This window comes from Ammospiza caudacuta, chromosome 17, assembly GCF_027887145.1.
Source record: "Ammospiza caudacuta isolate bAmmCau1 chromosome 17, bAmmCau1.pri, whole genome shotgun sequence".
Taxonomy (NCBI): domain Eukaryota; kingdom Metazoa; phylum Chordata; class Aves; order Passeriformes; family Passerellidae; genus Ammospiza; species Ammospiza caudacuta.
This window is the reverse complement of record NC_080609.1, coordinates 4,132,269-4,153,876: the sequence shown is the minus strand read 5'-3', so window position 1 is coordinate 4,153,876 and position 21,608 is coordinate 4,132,269. Positions and strand designations below refer to the sequence as shown.

Genomic DNA, 21,608 nt, shown 5'->3' with positions numbered 1-21,608 from the left:
TAAAGGAGGAACTTACTGCTGTCTGCAGCTACCCCAGGGGAGGGGATGGAGAAGACAGCCAGGCTGCTCTCAGACAGGATGAGAGGCAACAGGCCACCAGCTGGAAAACAGGAAGTTCTCATTAGCTCTGTGGAAAAAATGTTCCCCATGAGGGTGGTCAGACACTGGAACAGGGGCCCAGAGAAGCTGTGGGCCATTCACACCTCCACAAACAGGCTCCTGAGTGCCCTGAGCTAACACCTTTCCTCTGAGCAGAGACCCCTTCCAGCCTCTACCTCTCTCTAATGTCCAGCTTGGAGAACAAGAATGGGTTTTTGTTCATTTTCCAGCTGCTTTTGAAACCAGTTCAGAACCTATCACTGTGTGAACCCCCACACAGAGGAAGCACTGGTGCAGCAGCCTGGCTTGAGGTACAGAGAGGAAAAACCTCCAGGACTCAGGGCAGGACCCACAGCACTGCAGCCACACTGGGTGAATGACAGGGACACACCCCCCACCTCCACCCGCACCTTAAGGTTCACATACAATAAAAAAAGTTCAAGTTTATTTTTAAATACTCTTGTCCCCATCCCATGAAAGAATTGGGTTCAGCCCCTTCTGGGCAGCCTTTTTTCTGCCTGCAGTAGCTCACCTTGATGCTCAGGTGCTGGGGCTGGTTTAGACAGGGCCGACAGTGGTGTTGACCTGATTTTTAAATCAGATTGGGTTTTTTGCTCTTCCCTACCATCCCTGTTGCAGCTGCAGGGCCAGACTCACTGAAGGGACCCTAAAGAAGCTCCCCCAGTGGCTGCTGGAAGGTAAGTCAGCTGAAGCTCCCAGTTTTGTTGGAAGGTAAGTCAGCTGAAGCTCCCAGTTTTGTTGGAAGGTAAGTCAGCTGAAGCTCCCAGTTTTGTTGGAAGGTAAGTCAGCTAAAGCTCCCAGTTTCACCCAGTTGGTGTGGGCAGGTGAAGCTGCTCCTGAGATCCTGCAGCTCTGGGCAAAGCTCCAGCCTCACACAGGCAGGGGTGAGCTGGCACAAGCTCCTGCTGTCCCCAGGCCCTGGCATGTCCCAGGGCTCTTGCCTCTTGTTCTGGCCCTGGCATGGCTGGAGGAGCAGTCCCAAAGCAGAGCAGGAAACACAGCTCTGTATCTCACTGTCCTGCTGGGTAGCTTTAACCCAGGCCAGGATCCCTGTCTGCAGCCACAGCCATCCTTGTGGGACAGGGACTGGAGGGGCAAAACAAGCCCTGGGGGACAAGCCTGAGTGCCCTCAGCAGCAGCCTCTGGGTGGAACACGTCCCTGAACTGTCAGCTTGGCCAGCACCTTTCAGTCCTGCTCAACAAGCAAGCTCCCAGCCCCAGGCACAAACTGGGAAACATGGAAACCCAGGAACACTGAGGCTGCTTGGTGACAGCCCTCCTCCAAGAGATACTTGGGAATAAGGACATTGGTGACAGCCCTGCTCCAGCAGACACTTGGAAATAAGGACATTGGTGACAGCCCTGCTCCAACAGACACTTGGGAATAAGGACATTGGGGTGAGGAAAGAATGAGCTGTGACACAGTGACTGAGTCATTCATTCATGATTTCATGTTTACTTGTGATACTTTGCCTTCCCACCTGTCCTTGCTGCTGTGAGATCAAACAACTCCTGTGTGCCCAGGGTCATTCCTTAGGAGCCAGGCCAGCTGCCCTGTGCCCTGGAGCAAGGCCATGCATGCTGTGCCATGGGGACAGGCTCTCATGGCCAAGTGTCCCATGCTGGAGGGCACAGGAAGCACTCCCAGTGTCCCCCCAAAGTTCTGCCAGCAGCAGAACCCTCCTGTCCCAGTCTGAGGATGCCTGGGAAGGGCTGTGGGTGTGGCAGGGCAGGGATCCAGGCTGAGCAAGCATGTGCTGTCCTGCAGCAGCCCCGGGGGAGCAGCTGGGACATCGAGGCACAGACAGGGACAAACCTGCTGTGTGTCACATGGCTAGACAGAACTGAAACCACCTCCTGCAGATTTCAGGCATCCTTTAAGCTCTCAGCATGGAGAGCATGGCAGGCTCCTCCCTCTGTGCCAGCAGAGTCACTTGAGGAGCGACTGGAAGACGGAGATGACGGGGTCCTCGTGGCTGGTGACCACCAGCACGCTGCGGAACTTGTCGAACAGCATCAGCAGCTGCGAGCGCCGCATGTTCTCGTTGTACATGATCTCCTCCAAGTGGTGCCGCCCGCGGAAGTAGTGCAGCAGCCTGCAGGGGGCAGAGCAAGGGAGCAGCTCAAACTCATACCGCACCCCCAAGGTCTCCTCCCCCATAGCATGCAAATCACAAGGTTGTTTGGGTTATGTCCCTCATCTGCATGAAAAGGGAATTAAATCATGCCTAGCACAGAAATCCCCTGGAAAAGGATGGGACTTGCCCACTGTGGGGCTTTGCCAAGGTTCTCCTTGGATCAAGAGCTTTCCCAGTCTGGGGCATTTCCCAAGACTGTCAATTTTCAACTTAGTTATAATTCCAGAAAGTGAACAAACACAAGTGCCAATGAGCCTTGAGAAGTCAGGACACGGCAGATTTATTCTGTGCTCTCTTGGCTAAGCCTACAACTGCCCTTTGTCACAGCATCAGGGGCCTGGGTACCTGTACTGCCTTTTAGATTTAAGAGCTGTTTTCTCTCACAGCAGCCCAAGGGGCTTTGTAACTACAGGTCCTGCACTCAGGGTTTGGGCAGCTTGGGTTGGGTGGAGCAGTCACAACAGGGAGATGGAAATTTTGGTGCTAGGCAGCGCAGAGAAGCTGTGGGAGTTACAAATCCCCTGAAGCCCTAGCTCAAAATATTAAATTCCCTATTCTCTTTGTTAAACAAAGCAGAGATACCCCTTTGCTACAGCCATCAGAAAACCATGGCCCTGCACAGTCAGTCACAGCAGGTCCATGACAAACAGCAGAACTCCCCAGTGGCTGAGGACCCCTCCCCAGAGTTCCTTCCCTCTGAGCCATAACACCAAGGCAGCCCCACATGAAGCCTGAGTTTGCTGCTCAGCCTCTTGTCTCAACACCCTCCCAAGTGTCACGGCCGTGCTGTGACTCAAATACTCCCCACTCTGGGAGGGCCCAGAGTCCCTTCCCAGCTCCACAGCCAGCTGTGCCTGCACAAGTGTTCCACATCACTCTGTGCTCCAGCAGCCTCTGCTCATGTTCCATTACCCAGCTGCAGCTTCATGCCAACTGACTATAAAATGAGTGGAGATGACATGATCTGTTTTCCAATCCATTCATACAGCCCCCATGCAAGAACACCTCTCAAAATATTCCCAATATCCACTGGAGCACTCTGGCCTGTTTTGGAGGATGGAGAAAAGCTCCTGCTTTCCCTGCAGGACCAACACCTGCCTGGCTCCTCCTGCTGCTCAGGCTGGGCACTCCTGTCACCCACCACCCTCACAGGTGGCTGCAAAGGAGGCACTGTGCAACAAGTGTCCCTCCATCACATGTCCCACTGCAGAGCTTTCACCTCTAGCCCAGTGCTACTGGTGTTTCTCTGCTTCCCAGCTTGCCACATCCCTGCTCTCCCCACGAGCTGTCTGTGAGCTCAGAGCAGGATCCTCACTGACATCCTTGAGGCTGGGCAGCCCCAGCTCCCTGCCAGCTCCTCCTGCTGTTCCTCTGCCAGCTCTCAAGCTGGCACCAGTGTGGAGAAGGTCACTGCTGTCTCTCTGTACCTGCAGCAGCAGCAGAGACAAGCTCCAGTCTTTGCTGTGTCTGGGCTGTGCCTCTGCCTTTTGCACTGTCTCCCACTGGGTGCTGACACGAGGCTCACTGGCCATCCCCCTGGGCCAGTGGCAACTGTGTGCACTGAGAAATGCTCACTCACAGGGACAGTGTCAGTGCTGGGTGTGTCAAAGCCAGAACTGGTGTGAACAGAAACATTTGTATTTCACAGCTCACCTCACAGTTCACAGTGATTTTGGGGATCCCCTATGCCAGGCTCCTGTGCCCATGTGCTCACACCCTGGCTCAGCTCTCTCCCATGCAAATGGTAGGACCTGGCTTTCCACAGCAGCACAGACTGAGCAGTTTGCCAATAAATAAATCCATCTTATATTCAGAAAGAGTCTGGATTTGTAACTGGTCAAGACTAAATACTTTCCACTCCAATAAAAGCTAGAGAGGATATTAAAGAATATCACAAAAATGCCAGCTGGAAAACACCCCCAAAGTCTAGCCCAACATCCTGCGCCAGGATTGCTAATGCTGTGGAGCTTTTTCAAACCCTTCCAAGATGGAGATCCCTCCAGATGCCTGGGCAATCTGTCCTGGGCTGCACCACACTCCTAGGGAGGAGGTTTTACCAAAAGTCCAACTAGAATCTACAAGACTGTCCTTGGGGCTCACAGCTCCAGAGATGGTGGGCACTGCCCTCACCTTTTGGGGCAAGGAACATTTATGGGACACAATCAGCATGAGATGGCACTTCTTGGGGCACTGGCATTGTGTTTGAGTCCCTCTGAAGCTGCACAGCTGTGTCTGTGACAGATGTGCACATCCAGATGCAGTGATGGAAGATTATTGCTTTCCACTGCTCATCACTGTTTTCCCCTCCTCAAGTTGCAAGAGCTGCCCCTCCAACAGCACTGGAGTGTTCCTACACACTAAAAGAATTCTCTCAGACTAGCAATTCAAATAGAATTAGCTTATTTTTGGCCAAGGAGATGTCCCTGCCACAGCACTGCTTGAAACCAGAGCAGAAGTGTCCAGAGCTCAGTGCTGCCCATGAGCATTCGTCAGGGGAGGGAAGGATCTCACCTCCCAGTCTCAGAGCAAGACAAATAAACCCTAAAAGCAGCTCCACACCCATGGCTTGGGAGAGAAGCCATGAGTGAAGCCTCCAGCTCCCTCAGCCTTCAAAAGCACTGCTTAATGTGCAGTGAGGAAGGCTTGGTGTACATTACTGGGGATCTAGCTCAAAAAGAACTTGGATTTAAATTCCCATTCGATGTCAGGAGGGTTAATACAGCCAATGCTGGAGCCAAGCTTTAGTAATTCCTTACTTCCCCTTAAGGTTTCTGTTTTCAAACACAGGCTGTGCACAGCCCTGGCCGAGCACCAGCACTCTGGGCTGTCTGTGTGACAAGGGACAGGCACTCAGAGGCACCAGCACAGGAGAATGTGCCAGGCTGAGCTTTACTGCTGTGCTGGAAATGGCCCATCCCTGTGTGTGCACACACAGCACCCTGGGAAGGGCAAATCCCACAGGATATTTGGGGCACCAGTTGTGCATTTCCAGCACTTTGCTCTGGAGGCAGCTGTGAGAGCAGAGCTGCTGGCAGGGCTGGAGCAGTACCTGCATGAGGGTAATGAGGGAGATCACCTCCTTCAGGCAGCTTCACCATGGCTTTTTCTCTTTCATTGAGAGCAACAGATTTACTCACTCATCTCTGATGGTTATGACACAAAACCAGAGAAAATACACCTACAAGTTGTGGTGTATAAAACCAGCAGTAACCAAGGGGCTCTGGCATGAACATCCCTACATGTGCACTGCAGCATCTGCCCACAGGACCCATCTGTTTATTGTTTATTTATTGGTTAATCTGTTTGTCCCTCACTGTTGCCTCAGAGCACTCTGCACTTGTCAATTCAATCTGTAGTAGACTGGAAATTCTGACCTAGTAAGGCCTGGGGATCTGCAGAACCTGGGGCAGGAGTAAAAGCACAACAAACATCACTCAGCTGGTTTCACAAAGAAAATGCACATGCAAAATTGCATCTGCAATTCCCAAGCTTCCAAATGGCTCTTTTACCCAGCTGAGGGTATCAGAGGGGAGCAATCACCACATCCTTTCCTCTCACTAGGATAACTTAAGAATCTGCATCACCACTGAACTGGTCCAAGGAGTCCCTCACAAATTCTGTCTTAAGATATTAAATATGATTTTGTTGTTACTTTCCTTCCTCAGTTTTGTAATGACTTAGCTGGTAATAAAGAGAAAATCACTTCAGAGTTCTCAAGAGGCCAATGTTGCCTCCCAGTCAGAGCATATTCTCTTAAGAGTTGCAGAAGATGGAGAGGAATAATTCAGAGAGCAGTAACTACCCACAAGTTTTGAGAGCTCTGTCAAAGTCCCTCAGCTGTACTCTGCCACAGACAAGGAAAACATCTTCCTGCTATTACAGTTTCCCTGGGCTACCTCCCTGTATCCATCCTAGGGCAAGAACCAGGTTTTCAGGGTATCACCAACTGAATCCAAAATATGGAAGACAGCTGCAGTCCTTGCCTCAGGTGGCTTTCTGCTCCACAAGTATGAAAATCAATGGAAGTTGCATTCCAGTGATGCCACTGAGTTTTGAAATCCTTTGGAAGAAAAAGTATTTCCCCCCATCCCTGCTTCCCAGATGGCTGCTTAGGAAGTCATTCTGCTTTTACCACATGCAGAACCACACAGTGCCTGGTTCTGTTGAGTGCAAATGTCTAACAACAAAATGTGTGCTACTGATGACACATCCTAATGCCTTCAGCTTAGCTAAGCTAAGCAGTGAGCTCTCATCACTGCTAAACACACCTTGGGACACTCTGTAAAAGTATTCAGGCTGGCTCTGTGTCTCATGTTTCCATGGAGTTTACAAACCATAAAATTAAGGAGAGCTGGCTTGGAAATACCAATGGACACAAAATGGCAGCATCATATCCCTGGGTCTCTGCCTTGCCTGCTGAGATGGGTTTTTAGGCTGTGCAGTTTTGTGCCTGCCATGTGTGGACAAGGAAAACTGGCAGGATAGTGAAATCCACCCCTACTCTCTGATGCTCCCTCACACACCCAGGACTCTCTGTTACCAAGTGTTCTTGTGCCACCAATATTACTTTGTATTACAGATGAAATACAGGAGCAAACCCAAAAGAATTTCTCCTCCAAATGCCCTAACAGGCTAACAGGATTTGCTCAGACTCCACACCAATCCTTCCATAAAGCAGGAGGATAAGCAGCAATGGTTGCATCCTGGCCTGCTCACCTTGCAAACATGCGGAGATCCTCTGGATTCTGGGCAGCTGGGACGTTCAGGATGGCTTCCCTCTCGTGCTCCAACAGGCTTGCCAGGAGATTCTCTGTCATCCTCTTATTGAGGGGTGAGTCCCCACCAGGGATCAGCTCAGCACTGGAGTTATCCATGCTAGGGCTTGTCAGAGTCATGTCATCACTGCTGGCTATCAGAGAGACACACATACACATGAAATTTTTGTATTCCTCAGCATAAGGATGCAAAGTTTATCAATTCAGGCTGTTTTGTGCAGCCTTTCCAACTAATCCCTCTTCTCTGGAGAGCAGAGAAAGTGGCTCTCCCAAGTGCTCCATGAATCTGCAATTAGTCATATGACAACACAGCGATTTTCTCAATGGGAAATTCAAATGTTTCAACAGAGTCATCAATTTGTGTGGAAAACTGTATTTCTGGAGACCATAAACAGTCCATAAAAAAACATTTGAAAAGAGAATTCCCAGACAGCTGTGCTGGAATACCATGAAGTGGTAACATGAAAAGCCTAACAGCACAGAAGGTGGGAGCAGGCAGAGAGGCCAAGAAGCAATATCCTCTTGTGAGGGAGCCAGAAAAAGCAGATCACAGACTCATCTGACTCACTTTCCAAGATTTCTGCCCTAATTCATGACTCCTGTAAAGCTCAAAGTTGTACAGAGCATCTCTCACCATATCCAAGCCCAGTGGTGTTCTGAGAAGGCTGCTCAGAACAGCCCAAGCAGGAAAGTTTGGTGATTTCAGCATTATATCTGACTCATCCTCTTGAAAGAATGCTTTCCTGGAATCACCCTGAAGAATGGCACTGGGGAGATTAAAGAAATCAGGGGACACAAACAGAAATCAATCATGTGTGAGAACAAAGCCAGCTCTGTGTCTCTTCAGGTGGCTCTGATGGCTCTACAGCCCACAGAAACCAATGCTGCTTGAACAAATTCTCTGTCCTGAAAATCCAAATCTGCCAGAGGAACACCAGGGGTAATTCTGAGTGCAGCAAGAGAGGACAAAGCTACTTTTAAAAACAGAGAAGTACCTCTCATAAAAATATTTTACAGGACCAGATGAGAATTTGGCAAATTACAAAGCATTGCTTTGTGGATGCCATGAGACAGAGAGAGAGAAATGGCGTTTCTCACAAGCCGCCGTGAGAAACGCTTGCTGTTTCTCTGTCTCATGGCATCCACATTACTTCTTTCTCAAAAGAAGCCCAACAGCCCCTAGGACTTTCACCAGTGCCCAGCTCTAAATTTAGGAAAGGCTGGACCTAATTAGGAAGTGGAGATTCTCACTACCAAGGCTTGATGGCCCTCAGCAGCACTAAGGGAAGCTGTAGAAGTGAGATGGAGTCTGAAAAGCAAAGAAAAGTGTGCCCATACTTGGGGAGCCAAAGCTGAGAGCGTTGGGGGTGCTCAGACTCCGTCCCCCCACCCTGGCAGTGAAGGGCATGTCCTCGTCCTGGGCTCGGAGCTCCTCCTCCTGCGGGGGCACCATCAGGCACACGTAGGTGTGCAGCTGGATCAGCAGCCGGTGCTGCAGCATCCAGATCACCATCTGGATCAGCTGGGTCTGCAGGGGGACAAACGAGGGGTTAAACACCTGGGAAATGAGATACAGGAGGAAAACAACACACAGAGGGTGCACTTGGTGAGTAAGGAGGCACGTGGAAAATGCTGCTAGCCCCACACTGAGTTTATTTTATCTCTTTTCCAGTCACAAAAAGGTGACCAGACACAAAACTTCTTCACACCCAGAGCCTCTGTGAGTGCTGAGGCTGCAGTGGAGCCTTTCATGATCCACTTTATGCAGCACTGACCAGCACAGCCTGAAGGAACCTGCCCTGCCCCTGCCTCAGCTCCAGATCTGGTTCTACACAAGGGCCACTAAAATAAATCACCAAAGGGTTAATCCCACACGGTCAGATTGAAGTGCAGGCTCCTCTAGAGAGCCAGAGAGAGGGCAGGGTGATGGGCAGAGCTGAAGCAACCAGGGGATGTGGCCAGGAGCCCTTTGCTGTCAAGTGGGAAACTGCTGATCAGCCATGGGAGAGCCCTGGAGATCAGAGCCTGACAGGGCTGGGCAATACAGAAACAGCAGCAGCAGCACAAGCCCTGGCAGGGGACAGCAGCCTGAGCTGCCAGGAGTCCCCTCTCCATGCAGTCACCATCCTCTGCTATGTAGGGCCAAGCTAAGAAAGGCACCTGGGTTTCCAGGCAGGCAGAGACTCCAAAGCAATGAGATGCATTAAACATTGCCCAACACCTGCTGGAGATCTGCACCATGGGCAGAGCAAGGGACAAGGGTTTGTAGGGTCTGCTTTCAGAAATCTGGGAGGAGCCTTCAAAATGCATCATTGTGTCTTGATTTCTGCATGAAAAGCCTTTTCATATCACTGCAGGCAGTTCTCATAGCAAAGGGCTCAGAACATAAGCACTGACAAGGCTGCTTGGGGATTTCATAGCAACCAGCACTGTTTTGGTGAGACAAACACAGGCAGCACGAGCTCAGGCTCAGAAGGAAGCTCCCCCTGCTGCATTAATCATCAGGGTAACTCGCCAAATCCCAATAAAAGCCCCAAACCCAAGTTCATCAGCCCACATAATTTTCCTTTCTCCATAAATCTGGTAATTCTCAGTTCCTCCTCTGCTATCAAATCACAAAAGAAACCTCTCTGTTTGCAGACAGACCCACACCCTGTCTTTTCAGAGATTACCACTTCTGGGGGCTCAGTGGATTTTAATCTCAAAACTTTTTCTCTGGAATCACCTTCAAACATGTATTTTTTGGAAAAGACATAATTCATTTTACATGTTTAACAGAAAATCTACAGAAGAGGAAGGTTGGCAAAAGACACCAAAGACATCATGTTTTGCTAACATCTGAAGCCAGCCTGGAAGAGTGAGGTCTACTCCAGCAATTATGTTGCTGAAATCCTTCCTTCCAGATGCAGGTCTGGATGGAAAGATGGCTCATTTATTTTACTTAAATTTCCAACCTGTTGGCACGTCTGATTAGCAAATGAAAGAGGTCTGCACGTTTCAGAGCACAAAACAAGCCTGGAAAAATCCAAGGAGACAGGAAGACAGGCTCTACCAGACCTACAGAGCAGTGGGTAGGGCCTGACCCAGACCAGCCTCCCCTGGGCACTCTGGTGGTTCCATGAATCACAAAAATAGCTAATTGCTTTTGTTGCAGCTCCATGTGCATGGAGAGTCTAATCCTGCACATGCACCATCACCTCCACACCCTCATGGAAATACCTAGAAAGCCACCCTGAGCCAGCAGCTATGGCCCAGTGGAACCAGAACCAGGCAGCAGAGGTGTTACAGCTTTACAGCCACAAACAGCCCCTGCAAACACCTTTGTGCATCTCTGGCTGGGAGAGCTGGAGATCTGGGGCCACCCTGAGAACCAGAGGAAACTCTTCTTCCATCCTGAAGTAAACTTGATCATCCCTAGACCAGAGACTGATGATCCCTGACATTTTTCTGTACAAGCCAAACTTCAGCAGGAATTTGGTACCTCTGAAAACCCAGTCCTAGAAAAAGCCCAAGTGCTGCAGCATCCTGCACTGGCCCCTGCCCGTGTGATGAGCTCTGTGCCACCACTGCAAGTGCCTCACACCATTCCCACTTCCTCCAGGGTCAGACCCATTTCTTACCAAAGGCAGAAGTGTTTCCCAGATCAGCTCTAGCAGAGGCTTTGCTAACACATTCTGCTGCCCGTGCTTCTGGACACCAGCCCTGCATTTCCCTCCATTCTCCTGCTCCCAAGCTGCCATGGAGCTCACCCAGGGCTGCAGGAGCAGAGGTTTCCCTGTGCTGTGCTGGCTGAAATGCTGCTCTTCCCAGAGGGGCAGGGTTCTCCCTGTGCCTGCTCTCAGGGCACTTGCTTAGAGCTGGGCTCCTTGCTGAAGCCACAGGGGCTGGGAGCAGCTTTCCAGGCAGGGCTGTACTTCATCCCAGTCGTGCTCTGGAATCCAGAGCCAGCCTTTTTTGGCTGAAACACCAGGACTGTGATGGAAATATAAAGTGAAACATTTTCTGTTGCTTAATTTAACTACCAATTCAATCTAAATTTTATCCGTGTTCCTTTCATGCTTCCTGTCTGCCCGTGCTGCCTCTTTCCAGCCTGCTCAGAGGGGGTCCTGTCTGCAGCAGCCACATCTGGCTTGTTCCTGCTGGCACAGAGCAGCCCAGGGCCATTCCCAGAGCAGTGCCAGGCTGTTGTCATGCAAGGCACTGGTACAATGCCCTGCTCTGTGCCCACTGGCACAAGCAGAGAGGCTGCACTGGCTTCCAAAAACACAGCACTGCACATCAGCCCAGCTGGGCACTTCAGGATGGCCAGAGGAAAGCTCAGTCCCAAGATCCAGCATTCCTTATTCTCTGGGACCATTTGTAAAACTCTTGAGAAATGTGTTACATTTCCTGCAAGGATTTTTTTAAGGCTGTTTTCTTTCCCAGGCCTAAAAAGTTAAGGATAACTGGGAGCAGCACCAGGTTCAGGAAAGGGAAGGGAGAACAGCAGCCTAGAAGAACTCAATCCCAGTTTGTTTCTCACCATGTGAGGAGACAGTGCAAATACAGCTTGCTTTGCCTACTGAAGCACACAAGCCCCTTTTCTCCAGCCTGGATTATCCAGTTATTTGATACAAATCCTCTTCAAGGTCTGACTGGAGAGCTGAGGGCTGCCTTGGCTCAGCATGATGACACCTTCAAAGCCACTGGGGTGCAGGGATGTTTGCCGAAATGTATTACTTTCCTTTAGCATTCAAACCATGCTGCTTCATGGAAAACACATAAGCTATGAAAACTTCTCCCTCATTTACAGGAAACAGACTCTGCAAACTCCTCCTGATGTAGGATGAAACATTTACTGTCTAATATTGCCATTTTAATCATTAGTTAATAGCTGTGAATTCTCAGCTTAACCATTCCCTCCATTCAGGCCTAGCATGACATTTTCTTTTAACTTACTGTGCTAAACCCCTGACTTTATACCCAGTCCAACTGAATATAAATGCATCTTAATCCCATTTCCCTACTTCTGCCAACAAAAGCTCCCTGATGTCTTGCAGCAGAGCAGCCCCATGTGCAGCATGGCTCCCTGAAGACACAGCTGCCCATTCAGGGTCTGCAGGCAGCTCTGCTCCCCTCCCACTCCATCCCCTGACACATTTCCCTGCCTCATTTTCCATCAGCCCTGCACAAAGCTTGACATGTTTTCAGCAAGCACAAGGCAGAGGCCTCATCTCCCTGTGCCTGACTCCCAGACTGAAACAAAAGTGAAAAGTTAAAGAGATTTTGTTCAGCAGCAGCTGTCTTTGCTTTCCCATCTGTTGGGGTTTCTTTTCTGCAGTTATCCACATCCCCTCAAGGGAGAATTAAAGAACCACAACAATAATGACAATGTGCATGATGATAAAGGAGGTGCAGGAAGGAAATGGGATGCCTAATTCACCTGGGAACACTGCTTACAGGTGAGAAGATCCCTCCTGCTAGTCCCTGTTTCTTCAAGGCAGGGCACAGAGGTGTTGCAGCTTCTGAGGCAGATAAATTGGCTGAGGTTACAGTGCAGAGAAGGGGAAGCCACAATCATCATCCCTAACTCTTGGTTTGCAAAGCACCTTCATGCACAGTAGCTGGGTAAAGAAATTTGATGCTGGACAAAGAAATCCTTATCCTGAACAGCAGGTAAAGCCTCCCCCTGCCTGGGACAGATCCTGCCAGGGAACAGTGCTGACCTGAAGGCTTTGGGTCACCAGGTGCTCCTGTGCTCTCCCAGGAGGTTTGGAAGGGGTGCAGACCCCAGTAAGCAGCCCCAGAGCTGCAGCCCAGTGTGCCCTGCACTCACAGCACGGCTGTGCCACTCACAGGAAGAGAGCACAGGGACATGAGGCAACAGCCAGAGGCAGCAGAACAAGGACAGATTCTTTGGGCTCGGGGTAGGGGAGATGCAAACTGCTCCTCTTCCAGCAAAAACACCAAAAGTGAAGGTGAGTTCCCTCTGGTGTGAGCTCACAGATCTCCCCACCCTGTGGCTGCACCCTGGTGACATCCAGGACAAACCAGGCACTGCAGCAAGTCCTGGTGACATGACAAGTCACAATGGGGACAACTCCCTGTGAAATGGGGAGAACAGCTTCTGCTTCCCTCACCACCCACAGCTGCACAAGCTCTGCAGAAATCTCCTCCCTCACTCTGTGCTCACTGCACCTCCCCAAGTGAATTCCACCTGCTCACCTGGCAGAACCCTTCTGCAGCTGGAACAGGTTAAATGAACAGAGGCTAGAGCTCTAGGAAAGGTAAGAGGGAAGGGAGGAAGGCTCACATGTGCACACACCTGGGAGGGGGAAGAAAAGCAGGGTCTCAGCTCAACAGCACTGAGATGTCTTGAGGTCAGCTGAGCTGGGGGCAGGGGCTCATCCTCACCCTGCTGCTGGCACAGGGAAACACAGAGAAAGCGAAGCAGCAGGGAGCCAAAAAGATACCAAAATCTCATCTAACAGATACACACTGACCAGGGTTCCACTGCAACACACTGCTCCTCACCTCAGGCAAGAATAGAGATCAAGATGACACAATCTAGACTTTCAGTCTGTGGCACAGGGCACACTGAGAGCACTGGGAGGCCTGGCACTCACCTCTCACCTGGCACCTCCCACCTACCTGACAGGCAGACAGCAGCAGCAGCACACAGCCATGCACTCCTAGGGCAGCCCTGTCCTTGCTCAGGTTGTTCCCATCTCCTACCAGCCAAAAATTATCACAGCACACCAAGTAGAAAAATGAGTGTCACTTTTTTTCATCTACCCAAAGGGCGTGAGGAATTCCACTCATGTAATGGTCATTGAACAAAAATAACTTTGTCCCCTTCCAAATCAAGCAAGATTTTTGTATAAAAACAGGAAGGGCTCTGAGAGCTCCCCTGTTTCCTATGGAGGGCTTTATTAATGCCTCCTGTATTCTTTACCCATCCAGAAGCACATGGCAAAAGCAGGGAGCCAATCCCATGCTTGAGAGAAGAATGAAATGGGATGGATGCCATGGATGCCACGAGGCCACAGCAGTTTCTGCAGAAGATTCAGCCCTGCCACAGCACTGCCCCTCAGCACAGTGACCCTCAGGGGCACAAACACTGCTCTCAGCCTGATGAAAAGCACCAGATAACAGAAAACCACTGGAAATCTTTAAAGCTAAAAACCCTCACATCCCCTCCTGTGCACACAAAGAACAAAAGTACAGAGAGAAGTCCCACCTTTGCTATTTTTTTCAAAGGCAAAGTGAATACATTATGACAATATTTACAGTTCAGAGTACAACATCTTTTATCACAGCACAGTGGAACAAAAACCCACCCACATTTCATTAGATAAATTGCTGTATTGATTAGATATTTTGTAATTACAACTGGAGCCTGACCACTTCAGGGCAGGGATTGGAGTCATGTCTCTTAAAGACTGAAAAATTAAAAAATAACACAAGAAGTCCTACAAAGGTAAATCAGAGTAGAAGAAAATGTACTGATACAAAAATACATAAAAGCTCACTCTAATCTAAACTCCCCTAAGAACTGTCACACTTTGCTTTATCAAAAAGCCAAAACTTTTCACAGCATCACCCTCCATCCTTCCAATAAGGCTGAAAGGAGGATGAAAGCAAGCTGTGCTGGTGATTCTTAGGACCCCACCACAGACAGGTGAGCAGCAGGGGGAAGGAACAGACTCTAAAAAACACTTGAGCACTCCATCAGCTCTGGTGAGCATTTATTGCACCCTTGTTTCAAGGCATAACTGCAGCAGTAAGTGACAGACACTTATTTATGTATTTTAAACAAAAGTAGGACGTCTGAGAACAACCAGAACTATTGAAGGAGAAGTATTAAGGCAAGTAATTAATTTTAAAAGGATTACTGAAAATGTCTCCTGAAGCTACTGCAGCTATAATAAAATTAATGCTATGACTTCAGCTTCAATTTTCAGGATACTTATTTGTCTGTAACTAGAGTGGAGTCCTGCTCTTCCCCTGCCTCCCAAGGTTGCAGCTGACCAGTAAATGCTACTGGAATTAGACCTACATCATTACTTATTTTTATCTCAGATCATCATCTCTGTGAACCTGCAATTACAGCCAATTCTTCCCTCCCAGCTGTGCTGGAGTGCACAGGTGATGGTAATCTCTAAATGTGAGCAGGGGCTAAAGCCATGGAGCCACCAAGGCACCCAGGTCTGAAAGCCAGAAACAAACACCAGGAGAAGGCAGCCAAAGAACTCTGCCTGTGCTTCCTTTGCCACAGCCTCAGTCCAGGCTCCTCCATCTGGGAACACAGCACAGTCAGCCAGGAGACCTGACTTTATTGAGCTCCTTCCTGTGTTCCACCAGTTCCCAGAAATGCCACAAGCCATGATCGATGCACAAGCAAAACAGCTCACAAATCCCAAATCCATATTTTATTAACACAGTTCTTTACTCTCAGGAGCTAATGCAGTGACACATGGACTTCTGCTGACCCCATGCTGAGCCTACTTCCTCCAAAAGCCTTTTAACAATTCCACTTTTACAGCAAAACCAAGACAGATTGCTTTTAAAAACAGATTGTGAGCTTGGAGCAGATGGAACAGAATAAAATCAAATGTGATTGTGAGGAATCCACAAACTTGATTCAGCCCCACCAATTGGTAACAGCTTGGGACAGACCAAATGGAGTTTCAGTTTTCCCTACTACATCACACCATGAAAAGAAACATTCTAATACTTCTTTTAGGAGTGTGCTTTTCCAGAATCCTGTCACCTTGAACATCCCCACAGCTTTTTGGCACGAGGACATGAAACAATAAATCACAAGGCTGGAAATAGAGTAACTGGGAACTTGTAAATGTGCAACAGCAGGTTCCTGAGCCAGTGCTCCAGGAGCAGCAGCATCCCTGTGGGCAGAACAAGGAGCCCTGGGCAGTGCTCCAGGAGCAGCACCATCCCTATGAACAGCAGAACAAGGAGCCCAGGGCAGTGCCCAGCAGTGCCCAAGGAGCCCAGGGCAGTGCCCAGCTCACCTCCTGCACGGGTGGTGCCAGTGGGTTCTTGAACTCAGCCAGGGACACGGGCAGGGAGAACTTGGCCAGCATGGAGGGCAGGTTGTGACCCCGGAACTGACAGGAGAAGGCATCTGCCAGGGGAGAGTACCTGCAGCAGAGAGGCAAAGGCACAGATCAGCTCTGCAGTGCTGCTCAGGGTAGCTGGGATCCCATTAAACATTGCAGAAGTGCCAATTCCCCAGTGTAACATTCCCTGTGATCTAGAAAACCCCAAGCACAGCTGATGGCATGTTGTGTCCTGCAGAAGGCAGCCAGGAGCTCGTGCACTCTCACCTCAGCCTTACATCCAGCTCCAGCCTTTCATTCAAGGTGTGGAGGGAATCCAGAGGAGAAAAATGAAAGGGATAAAATTCCAGACCTGTGCAGCCTCTGGTGAAAGGGACAGAGCTTGGGCAGGGTGGGAGGGATACACACACAACCTCTGAATGTGCCAGCTGCAGTACAGATGTGGCTGTGCCCCCTCCCCATGCTGACAGGTTAAGAAATACGACTGAAGTGAAGGACAGACAAGTTAAATATCAGGAAATCTGTCTGTCTTAGCATTTCCATCTCCAAAGTCTTCAGGAACAGCACTGTCATATTTGACACAGGCACAGTTGTTGCTGAATGACCTCAAGGTCCCTTCCAGCCCTATTTTTATACTTCCATCACCAAAGTTTTGATTTAAAACTATTTTCCTATTACTGAGTTCCAACACAGAGTCTAAAAGCATCTCAAAATCCAACAGAGGAAGGGCTGCCAATCTTCAGCAGAGCAAAAATACCCTCCCCTGCCTCCACATCTTCCTTGCAGTGGCTCTGCCTCTCTCCCAATGGCCAGGTGCCTTGTGTCTGTGACAAGGCACACAGCATGGAATGGCAGCACGTGAAACAACACAATGGCAACTTCTGCTACTTTTGATTCATGTCAGAGAGCTCTATAAACCATTCCTTTAATTTAATCATAAAGTATTTTGGTTTGTAAATGTTCCCATATTGGACATTCAGTGAGCAGGACTACTAAAAATACTGACAGCACTCCACAGGGTAAATATTGCTTCCAGGGCCCTCAGCACCACAGAGGAATATTGATCTGCTCTGCTGCTCCTCCCTGCCCACACTGGCTGTGCAAGTCCAGGCTCATGTAATGGTTTGTGTTCTGCACAGTCTCAACAAATCCATGAAGAAAGATCCCACTCTGTATCCAGCCAGGGAAGGAAAGTGCATCTGCACTCCTCAGCCCTGTGCTGCCACCAACACATTTTCCTTCTACTTACAGGCAGACACTGGCATTTGGAGAAAGCATGTAGACATTGTTTTCACAAAGAGGATAAATAATAATTGCTTTGCCCCAGTAAACAAGATGTGCTGCAAGCTGGAAAACCTGTATTGAGAAAACAGGGAAAAATTAGAGAAGCAAAATCAATACACAAACTCTCAGCAAGTGTTGCATACAACAACAACAAAAAACATCTCATTTGAGTTGAAATGAAAGAAAAATGTTCCACCCTTTCACCCTGCCTTCAGAATAAATTCATGGTTTAATATAACATGTGGCAGATCAAAAAGCATTTGACAAGGTTATGAATTTCCAGAGATTCGCTTCACATTTCTAAGCAACTTAGTATTTCCTGCCTCAAAGGAATTCCTCCAAACTGTATCAATACAAGTTAAGTTTCTTTTCATGCCCCCAAAAACTATTTTTTTTTATGCACAAAATGCATTGTGTTATACATGAAAAATGAAACAAAAGAATCAGCTTCTACTATGATAGAAACATAAAGGAAACCAACACTGCCTTTTTACTGCACAGAGGTATTTCAGTAATGAGCTACATAAAGTATTTTAATGTGTTAAACAAGTCAGTGGTTGCTAATGGCTCTGGAAAAGCCACATAAATAGTGTCTACAAGACATAAAATCCAGCCTGTATCATTAGATGCATTTAACTGTGCTTTTTTGTGGAGAACAAAACTACAGAAGCAGTAGGGAATTTCCAGAGTTCATCCCATAGCCAAATAACACCACAGACCACTGCAGGCAGCCCTGGAGGTTTATTACAAAGCAGGACCTTTCCCTTGGAACAGGAGGAGGCACTGCCCTATGAGCAGGAGAACATGTGATGATGAGCTGTGCTTCCCCTGTCACACAGAGCACAGGCTGTGCCCCTGGGTCTGGATTGATCCTCAGGAGCATGGAGCAGCCCTTCCCTCTCTGGGATCATCCCAGATCATCCCAGTCATCCACAGGGGTCTCTCAGTGGCCTCACAACTCACGTGAGAGCCAGAGTCTCACCCCTCCACTTCCCTTTCCAAGGGCTCATCGCATCACCTCCAGCAATTCAGATTTGAGAGCTGGTTCTCACTACTGGAAGGGCATTTGGAAAGAGCTGCTGGCTTGGGGAGAATGGCTCAAGATCTTTGCCCAAGCCTAAACTAAATCTTCTTCCCATGACTGCCAAGTCTGTGCACTAATGGACTAAGGGAAATGGATGGGAAGGTTTGTACAGGCATTCACAAGCTTTGGTAGAAAAGATCTTGGCAGCTCCAGGGGTATTTGGCCATGGCAGCTGTAAACCTGCACCTGCATTTTGGGTGCTTCGTTTGCATGTAGACATCACTGTGACAGGACCAAGCAGGCCCCTGTGGTGTCAGCCAGGAGTACAACCTGCTCTGGTTTAACTACCAAACAGCAGACACAGAGCAGACAGAGCCACTCTCCTCAGAGGGACACAGAGACAGCTCCTGAGGCAACATCCACAAGGAGAAAAATGGGAAATTCCTTCTACATAAGGGGAAAGGTTTCACTCTGATGCTGGTCAGGTGCTGGACCAGAGAGGTGGTGGGAGGCTGCCCTCACAATGAGGTGCTCACAATTTGAAGAGAAGTTTTTCATCAGCCTGATTTAATGGACTTGTCCTGGGCAGTGGTGAGGACCAGAGTACACCTGGGATGGGGACCAGAAACCCCCAGGATGGGGACCAGAGACACCTGGGATGGAGACAAGAGAGCCCTGGGATGGGGACCAGAAGCCCCCAGGATGGGCACTAAAGACCTCTGGGATGGGGACTCTCATCCAAGGCTGTGGCTGCAGGGCTACAGGGCTGCCCAGCACTGTCCCTGCACCCCTGCCCTCTGTTTCCCCAGCCTCTCCCCAGGCTCCAGGGCTGGTACTTCCTCCCTGCTCTCTGCTCACACCAGGAGCTGCCACGCTCCAGCCCCACACAAGCCCAGGGGCACCCAGGAGAAAACGCCTTGTGATTTAAAAAGCTCTCAGCAGCTGCTGACAGCTCCCCATACCTGCAGCAATGCCAAGTCAGCATCCTGAGCCAGTTGCTGCAAATTCTTCACAGCAGAGGTAGTTTTAATTACTCTCACCAGGGCAGGAGAGCAGTCCAATGGGAGCTCATTAAGCAATGACTTCTCATCATTTAAAAGTAATAAGGCATGGTAAGGCCTGCAGAAAAATAGAATACATTTGCACAGTAAACTGCAGCTTTTCCTGAAAGCTTTGTTATTTCTACACCATGATACCTGGGGTCAATGTAATGGTAAAAAAAGAATTTCTAATATCATCCTTTTGCTCTAACTGAGTTCAAAATCAGCTTATTTTTATGTTACAGCATAAGAGGCTCCCTGTGAAAAGGAGACAGAGGTTATATGGTAACTGGATACCCCAGTGACAAAGGAAAAAAGACTGCACTGTATTGGCACACAATTGAGAACAAGTCTGAAAACTGCTCATCTGCAATACTGAAATACAGAGTGGAGCAGAAGGAAGGAAGAAAGCAGAAGTTAATTACTTTTGCAGGTAAACAAACACAGGAAATAAGGTATCACAGGACCTGGGCTCTCTTTTTCCAAAAGCAGAATTACTTCAGGGCCAACAGATTAAAATGAACACACAATTCCTGGCTGCAAACAGTGCAGGCCACTCTTGCAGCATCCCCTCAGTACAACCACCTAGGGAGAGCACCAAGGCTGCAGCTCCCAACCACCATGAATCCAGCAGCAGCACAGAGCCACAGCAGCAGCTCCAGGGACAAGCTGGGGACAGTGTGGCTGGACAGTGCTCAGGCAGAAAGGGACCTGTGGATGCTGGTTGACAGCTGGTTGAATATGAGCCAGCAATGGGCCCTGGTGGCCAAGAAGGCCAATGGCTCCTGGCCTGGATCAGGAATGGTGTGGCCAGCAGGAGCAGGGAGGTCATTCTGCCCCTGTACTCAGCACTGGTGAGGGCACACCTTGAGTGCTGTGTCCAGTTCTGGCCCCTCAGTTTGGGAAGGACATTGAGATGCTTGAGCACATCCAGAGGAGGCAACAAGGCTGGTGAGGGGCTGGGAACACAAACCCTGTGAGGAATGTTTGAAGGAGCTGGGGTTGTTCAGCCTGGAGAAGAGGAGGCTCAGGGTGACCTCATTGCTCTCTGCACCTTCCTGGAGGGAGGCTGCACACAGGTGGGGTTGGTCTCTGACAGAACCCGAGGACACAGTCTCAAGTTATGGCAGAGAAGGTACAGGTTGGATTTTAGGAAGAAATTTTTCACCAAAAGAATAATAAAGTACTGGAATGCCCTTCCCAGGGAGGTGGTAGAATCACCATCTCTGGATGTGTTTAATAAAAGCCTGGACATGGCACTTGGTGCTCTAGTCTAGGTGAGGTGTTGGGGCATAGGTTGGACTCGATGATCTTAGAGGTCTCTTCCAACCTCATCATTCTGTGATTCTGTGAGATTCTGGGAGTCCTGTCTGAGCCCAGGGCCCCCCTCCTCCACAGCCCAGTCACACCATGCCCCTGCCTGAGCCACCTCAGACATCTGCAGCACCACCCTTGGAACAGGAGCAAGGACTGGCCACCCTCTGAGGGGCAGAGCTTGCTCTTACCTGATGGATTTCAGACTTCTCTCGATTGCTTCTGGGGGTATGAAGTTGGTGGCAACATAGTGGATTTTGTGAGGAAGGCAGAAACTCACTTCCAACCAGTTGTTGATGTGCAAACGAACCACCCCTGTGGTGCAGAGACTAAAACAGGAAGGCAATCAATCCATACAGCATTTACCCTCAGTCACAAATGAAAACTGTGCTCCAGGGTCACCCCTGCACAGAAATCAGATCAGGAAAAGACTGAATGCACCCTGTCTGTCCCCAGGCTGGCTGAGGACCAGCTGACTCCTGCAAAGAACCCCACAGCTGGACATACAGAGCACCATCCCCTACAGCATTTTAGGGAGATTTGAAAGACTTCACCACTGACCTTCTGCTCCCTCTGCCCTTAACATTGCAGCAGTGTCTCAAGTTAAAGTAGTTTATTCAAGATCTACTGCAGGGCAAAGGAAAATTCTCTAGGCCAAAGATGAACTGGGCACGGTTTTCACCTCCAATTTCCATCTTCCCTCCAAGCAAAGAGGATGTCTGTACTGGTAAGGGCTGTTCCAAGCAGCACATTTCCACAATAACAGCCTCCTTGTGCTCTGCTTAGGTTGTCTGTTTCCTTACTAACCTGTTCCTGCTTGTGACATGAAATCACAAATGTGCCTGTTATGTGGT

At 49.3% G+C, this 21,608-nt stretch overlaps 1 protein-coding gene across 9 annotated transcripts in view; it reads right to left on the bottom strand.

The window, feature by feature from the left end:
• Nucleotides 1-1,549: 1,549 nt before the first annotated feature.
• Nucleotides 1,550-21,608, bottom strand: part of NPRL3 (NPR3 like, GATOR1 complex subunit) — a 42,367-nt gene continuing 22,308 nt past the window's right edge. For all 9 annotated transcript variants that reach the window (XM_058816256.1, XM_058816259.1, XM_058816255.1 and 6 more), the window contains 7 exons: nucleotides 20,946-21,083; nucleotides 19,363-19,519; nucleotides 17,342-17,448; nucleotides 16,045-16,174; nucleotides 8,372-8,561; nucleotides 6,975-7,167; nucleotides 1,550-2,216 (listed from right to left, as the gene is read on the bottom strand). In XM_058816256.1, the coding sequence (XP_058672239.1) occupies nucleotides 2,051-2,216; nucleotides 6,975-7,167; nucleotides 8,372-8,561; nucleotides 16,045-16,174; nucleotides 17,342-17,448; nucleotides 19,363-19,519; nucleotides 20,946-21,083 (1,081 nt within the window). In that variant the 3' untranslated portion in view covers nucleotides 1,550-2,050. The remainder of the gene's footprint in view (nucleotides 2,217-6,974; nucleotides 7,168-8,371; nucleotides 8,562-16,044; nucleotides 16,175-17,341; nucleotides 17,449-19,362; nucleotides 19,520-20,945; nucleotides 21,084-21,608) is intronic.